General features: G+C 31.4%; 1 protein-coding gene across 1 annotated transcript; it reads right to left on the bottom strand.

Moving 5' to 3' along the window:
• Positions 1-2078: 2078 nt before the first annotated feature.
• On the bottom strand, positions 2079-3038 carry LOC114369500 (E3 ubiquitin-protein ligase RHA2A-like). The gene has a single exon (XM_028326733.1). The coding sequence runs from the start codon at positions 2936-2938 to the stop codon at positions 2435-2437; it is 504 nt and encodes a 167-aa protein (XP_028182534.1). The 5' UTR covers positions 2939-3038; the 3' UTR covers positions 2079-2434.
• Between the last annotated feature and the right edge of the window lie 4344 nt (positions 3039-7382).

Genomic DNA, 7382 nt, shown 5'->3' with positions numbered 1-7382 from the left:
TTTTTTTCATTTGGGCAATTACATAATTTTTTGTTTCCATTCGGCGCCAGCCTCCTTTATTTTGTTGAGCGATCAACAACAGCTAGGACTGAAAACAAGGGAGTGTGAAATGGTCCTATATTTCTCCACCCTTCACAATCTGGACCATTATTGATGCTCGTAATACTAAACTTGTCATAACACAAGGCTGCAATTATGATGCGGAGATTGAAGATTCAGTCTCAAGTTTTATTGTTTATAAAAAAATTATACAAAGATTAAATTACGAATCATTGGACTTGTTTGCTAAAATAATGCATGTCAATAATACCAAGGTTTTTGCACTTCACTTTTTTTTTTTTTAATTTCACAGTATTAAATTATCGTTTTTGTTAGGCCTTTTTCCATTTGTAAGAGAAAAAGAATGTTTTTATGATTTGACAAAAATCAGTTGATGTAAATATAGACATTTTACACTTTGTAAAGTGCGGATGCTAGTGTATGAAAAATAGCAAGAAACAGGGCGTCAGGGCCGTGCAATTAGGCAAGTCAATCAATGCAGTTGCTCCCAATTTATTTTTTTTCCATTTATGTTTATTATAACGCTGCTGAGATCTTAGGCCACAAATATTTGTACTAACCATTCCTATGTTACACTGTTGATGTAATAACGCTGTCGAGATCTTAGGCCACAAATATTTATGACTATGTCTGTATTAACTTCTACGAAAACCTATTTGTCAACGAACTCATGTTAAATACCATGTGCTTACTAGTTATTATACTTTTAAATATTTGTTCAAATTGTATTATTATTGTTCTTATATAAGCAAACAAAATGATTAACAACAACTAGATAATAGCGAATGTGATCCCAATTAAGTTAACACCACCAATATTACGTGCTCTAATAGTTTGCTTGTTGTAATACCATTAAATGATCCCTGATTCAAAACATGACGATCCTTCACTCACAACCAAACCAGCACTAAGTACCTATACATTGTTGTCCACCAAAGAAATATTTATTAACAAACTGGAAGAGGACAGCAATTACACATTAAGCTAAATTATTGAAAAATCAATCAGTATATATAAAATGTACCAAAACAGTGGAATATGTAAAAATCAAATTAAATTTATGCAGAAATGAAGGTGCTAGTTTGGTCTGTAGTCGCCGTGACACCTCAACTGACTTTTAATGGTGACGTAGATACTCGCGCGGCATGCTGAAGTCTAAGTTGAACACAGCCTTTGCCAAATTGGAAAGATGCACATTTCCACTCATACAAAACTGTACTGCCACTGCCAATCTATTTCCTTTCAATGAAGGTAAAGTTCATTTATGACCACAACAAGCCAAGCCAATTTCACTCTGCCTCAAGCACTACAAACCTACCTTCTCCCAACTAATTTCCACTTCAATTTCAAATGTAATGCATTAAAAAACAGTTGCAAAACACACAAGGTTAAATTATATATGAAAAACAAATAAATATTTAATACCACCTATTAATAAAAAAAATTAAATTAAATTTTTACACTATTCTCTTGTTAAAATTGCATTTTCACTTTGATAAACAAATCTTAGATACAATTTCATAAATGCTTTTAGTACTATTCTCGTATCAAAATTAATAATTTGAGTAATAATTTTATTTCAATAGTATAAATAATAATAAAAAATCATTAAATATCAATACAGATTATTTAAATAAAACTTCAACTTTTATTAGAGAATAAGATATAAAAACACATATTTAAATTTTGTGTTTAGTGAATTTGTAACATGATCGTTTTTTTTTTACACAACATGATTGTTTTCTATAACTCGTGAAATGTCAAATTTTAATTATAATTATAAAAAACTTGTAATCAGCAATAAAAGAGGTCTCAATAAGCCGCCCAAAATAAAAATAACATTGGACTCAATAATTTCCACTTGCGTTTATATGACTAATGACCATATGTATCATAATTTTCTTTGGCAGTTTAGATAAATGCCCAAGGCCATTATTTACTTCAACTTGTCTTTTGACTTTTTTTTAATTTAATTTCCAGAATTTATTTTTCTTCCCTCTCTTGCAATAGCTACTAGCTAGAAACGGTGATGAATGAGAAGTCTCCACCAATCTTTACCAAAGCTTCTCATGAAAACTTTACATCTACTATCTCCGATTATTACCATAAACACAGAGTCCAAAATTTACAGCATCTCAAAAAGGATTTTCAGACGGAAGAAAACCCTTCAAAAAATACCTTCAGAAAAATTACTGTTAAAAAGAGAAAAATAAATAAATCTAGCCTAATACCCTATGGGGAAAAAAAAAACTAATATTAAAAACAAGGAAAAGAAAAACAGAAAAAGAAACCCGCGTCCAGCTCTGTAAAAAGTGATCGCGTGAGAGGGGTAAAACCGTAAAAGTGGAGGTTCAGAAAACGAAACGTGGCCGCATCAGTGTAGGGAGAACCAAGAGATGAGTTGCTGGCCGAGGCGGCGCTCCGTGAGTGCCACGCGCTCGTCGGAGAAGAGCGGAGAGCGGCAGAGTGGGCAGTTGAACTTGTAGTGGTGGAGCCAGCCGTCGAAGCATCGGCGGTGGAAGACGTGGCGGCAGGGGAGCATGCGGACCTGGTCGCCGTCCTCGAAGGTGGCCTGGCACACGACGCAGGGGTGGTGGTCGTGGTCGTGGCCGGCGGCGGTGCCGTGGTGATGGTGGAAGAATTGGCTACTGAGGGTGAGCTGATCGGAGAGCATGATAAGTCCGGCGAGGCCGGATCCGACGGCGGCGAGGAAGCGCTCGTCGACGATCTGGTCGGAGTGGAATCGGCTGAGACCTAGGGTTTGCAAAAGCGCGAAAAGCATGGAGCGGAGGTAGTTGACGCAGGTGGCTATCTGCGCCAACACCAGAAGCGGAATCGAACCCGACGACACGTCGTTTAATTGGTTTTGCAAACCCATGATGATTCTAACACAAAGTGAGGGAGTAGTAAGGTAGAGAAGAATTTAACAAGAGCTAGCGCTGTTATATATCCTTGTGGATTGAGAGAGAAGGAGACCTTCCACCGCTGTTATAAAAAGCCTCTCTGATGTGATGTGGGGGACTACACTTAGCTAATAATAATAATTTCATTTTATTCCTTATTTTTTAAATTAATCAAGTTCGATTGTAAATTTGTAACACGGGATTTCCCTAAAATTAAATCAAATATCTCTCTGTTTGTTTCAGGATTAGGTGTTCCAAAGATGGACAATAATAATAAGAGCCCTTTCACAAGGGCCATGTCCGTGTGTCGCGGGTCCCCATTCTTTATTTTAATTTACAATTTTTAGGGAAAAAATAAATAAAATGTATCCTTATTGAATAAGATAAAAAAAAAATGGTTTGGACAATGAGATTATATATACACTTGTGATTGTAATTGGGTGTATTTGTTGATGTGATATTACTTTGCAAGGGCTATGACATGAATGGGCAACTAACTGATAACACATGATTTTCTCCAATGTGGTATCTGGACCTACGAGATTTTTCTTGGGTTACCAATATATGGTCGAGTCAATGCAAGGTGATGATATAAAAGAGAGTAAATTTACAGGAAATGGGCATGTGATATCTTTATCTTTATCTCATACATTGAACTAGTTATGCTTTCAAAACGTGGAACCTGGACAGGATCTTTGAGAAATATGAAATACTTTGTTTTTAAGTTTAATAAAAAAAAAAAAAACTTCGTAGGCAAAAGTATGTAGCAAAAAAAAAACAATAAAACTTCTGAAATGGATTATTTATAACAACACGTTTCTTACAACGATTAGCCGTGTTGTTTCGGTTATTCTTGTGCAAGTTATATGAATTTCAGTCAAAGAAGTAAAACAGTGCTGGATATAGAATCTTTGTTTTCCATTTTATCCTTAAGCATATAGTTTATTCTTTTACGTCGAATACTTTAAGATTGTGTGTCCCCCATCTTTTATAGTTAGATGCCATTTTTTTAGTTGTAAAGCATAGTGTCCTTCTTATTTTTCAACTTTTTTGCCTCTTAGCCTAACGTGAACTCACATATCTCATTTGTTTTAGTGTGAGTACTAAACTCATGATTTCATAATTTGTCGTCCCAATAAGTTCTTTGGACTAATTTCAGTCCTAAACATATAATATAATATGCGTTCTTTCTTCAGTTTCATCTTGATTCCAAAGTGCATGTTATGTGGTGCTCCATTTGATAATTTTTTCTCCTAAACATTGATGCATAATTTCTGTCAAGATTAATAATTAATTTTCGTTAAGAACCATAAGTACATATAAGGTATATATTTTTTTTCCAACAACATTTATTTCATATTTAAAAACTAACCAAGATTTGAATTCTAAATTAGAAACACAAATTATTAATTATTGTTTGTGTTTATGTTCATAGTTGTTGGTCTGCATTTAATTTAATTTCTTTTGTAAAAAAATTAAACTAAAATTTAATTATTCATTGAAGTTGAAAATAATACGCTATTGATAGGGTATTGAACATGTTAATAAATTGAATTTTATATTTATTTATAGTTAAAGAAAGAAAATGGTTTGATAGTATGATCATATCACATCAGTACACTATTCTTTTATTGTGTAGTCAGTCTTTACTCTTAATTTGATGGATTTTATTTAATATGATCAGTACACTACTTGTATTCCATTTCAGTAAATAAATCCTTAGCTCTTTCAACAACAAAAAAATTAATATGAAAAGAAAACTAAATATATAAATATCTTGTCTTTAAATATTATTAAATGTAATGTGTGGAGTTAGTCAAAGTGGGGGATTTTTCATCTAAAAAAAAAGGGAGGATTTTTTCTCTCCAAATAATCATATCCTTTTGTTTCTTTTCCCAAATGGATAATTCTCAGTTTGTATTGATAAAGAAAGAAAAGGTATGATATATACTAGATATTGATATTCATGTATCTCCTATATTTCATTATTTTCTATGCTGTAGGAAAAAGTATTACTTTTTTATATTTTATTTTTGCAGTGATAGTTGTTTTGTTTGCATTGTTCTAGCTAGAAAGGATAAAATGATATCCTTCCATTTTCTTTTCTTTTTTTAAAAAAAGCATACTTCTAAATTCTAACTGCCGTCAGGGACTTACAACTTAATTACGGAATTCACACATTCGAACACTTCAGGAAGGTGCAAAATAAAATATAAAAAAATAGAAAGAAAACACGAAGTAACTAGAGTCTAGACATACAACTTTGCCCCACGCCATCTTCTGCACCCTGCCTCCTTTGTCTCTTTTATTTATATTTTTTGGAAGATTGATATAAAATGTTCACAAAAATGGAACCTTATGCTCCTTTATTTGTGTTTTCCCTTTTGTTTTGTATTCTTCTCTTTAAAAAAAAAAGAAAAAAGGAAAACGGTGCGGCCTTGGCCTTTGAAAGGAGTCCCACCGCTAAAGAGTACTGTATTTTAATATTCAATTGATTACGTAACAATTAGACTACATATTATTTAATGTTTCTAAATACAAAATTGTATGGTTGAAAACACATTACAAATTCAACGGATACGTGCACAAAGAGTGTATGAAGTAGCTACGACCATTTTGTTTTTCTTCTTTAACAAGATTCTTGGTACAAAAAGGAATCCATTTGCCACAAAGGCACTGCATATAGTTTGTGAGTTCATTCCACATTTTTGGGTCTAAGTTTGTTTTAGTTATTAGCTAAGGATGATGATTTCAAGTACAAATCTCTAACATAATTTGGAAGGATTATCTATTGGATTTACATGCACTCTACTGAAACATATCGGGATCATAAGGCCACCCACGTACACTTACACAAGAAATAGACTTTGACAAAAAATAAACACTAAGAAATAGACATATGCAGATACTCGGAATCTTCCCCTCCTCCTCGGACCCCTTTTTATTTATCATTCATTCACAGTTGGTGGATATGCGCAAATTAAATCATCAAGCACTATGTCGGTGCATCGAGAAATTAGTTTGAAGCCGATGATTCATTCATCTAAAATAATTTTAGTTGAATAAAAATCGAAACACCTTTAAACCATATAATTAATTTTATCTTTTCAATCTCCTATCTATAATTAATTTATATTCGAAAAATTAAATGTTTCAATTCCTTTAAAATCAATCCAAGCGATTGTGATATTATTTCGAGAATAAAGTATTTTAGTCAAACAATATCAGATAATGTGCAGCTTTTTTTTTTTTTTTAATGCAAACTGTGGTTGCTTGTAAACAATCAAGCGATAGATCACAATGACTCCAATATAATATTAAAATTTAATTATTCCAAAGATTCCAATATAATACTAAAAACAATTATTATAAAACCTCAAATTATACGATAAATTTTTATATAATCTATACATTAACAAATATTAAATTTCGATATATATCTCAGAAAATATTAACTGTGGAAATAATGTTGCCATGGTTAATAAAAATAATTTCCATTTCTTTAATATGTGCTACGTAATTAGTTCTAGTTGTACATCGTTAATTAGTTCTGGCTAGATTTCAAATTCAAATCACGTGTATTATTATTATTAAACTAAATCATTACAACTAATAAGAAACTGGTACTTATATGAGAAAAGCATTATTAAAAGAATTAATCCAATCATATTGTATATATTGTCAATTTGAGTAGAATTATATATATATATATATATATATATATATATATATATATATATATATATATATATATTCACACTTCCCATCACATCAATATATATAAAGGAAATCTAAAATAAACTATTCTTATAAGTTTAAATTAAATTATATATAAATTACAATTAATTTTTTAACAAATGAAATGATATTTTTTATAAATTAAAATTAACTTTAAAATATTTTTTTACTTTTCCCTTTTTATTTTACTCTTTTATAAATATTTAAGTATAATATTGGGGGGTTGGGGGTGCAGATATTTTCCACCAATTTGTGATATGTTTGTCCCCATAGACCTATTCACATATTATTAACCAAGTTGAGGAACATGCTGCACCATGGGTGGTAACGAACATGGAATGTACTTAAACCAACTAGGCAATCCATATGCCTGAGTTATGCATAGAAGATTTAAATAACAAATGTAACACAAAACAATAAGATTAGGGTATTTATGGGAAAAAGTTGTACAGTAATTAACTATGATTTGTCAGAGACTAATTAATAATGTTTGTCTATTAATTTTGTGACTCCAATTTGCATTAATTTAAGGGCGTGTTCGGCTGGTTGTGATTGAAAATGAAAAGAATCTCTTCGCCAACTTTAATCTTGTGGCGTGAATTAATGTATGATGTATCTAACTCAATTAATGAACAGGTTAATTAAAATATGTATATTAATTAAGATAAAGCGAGGAATTGA

This window comes from Glycine soja, chromosome 10, assembly GCF_004193775.1.
Source record: "Glycine soja cultivar W05 chromosome 10, ASM419377v2, whole genome shotgun sequence".
In the NCBI taxonomy this organism is placed as follows: Eukaryota; Viridiplantae; Streptophyta; class Magnoliopsida; order Fabales; family Fabaceae; genus Glycine; species Glycine soja.
Note: the sequence above shows the minus strand (reverse complement) of the source record. Positions and strands in the feature narration are given on the sequence as shown.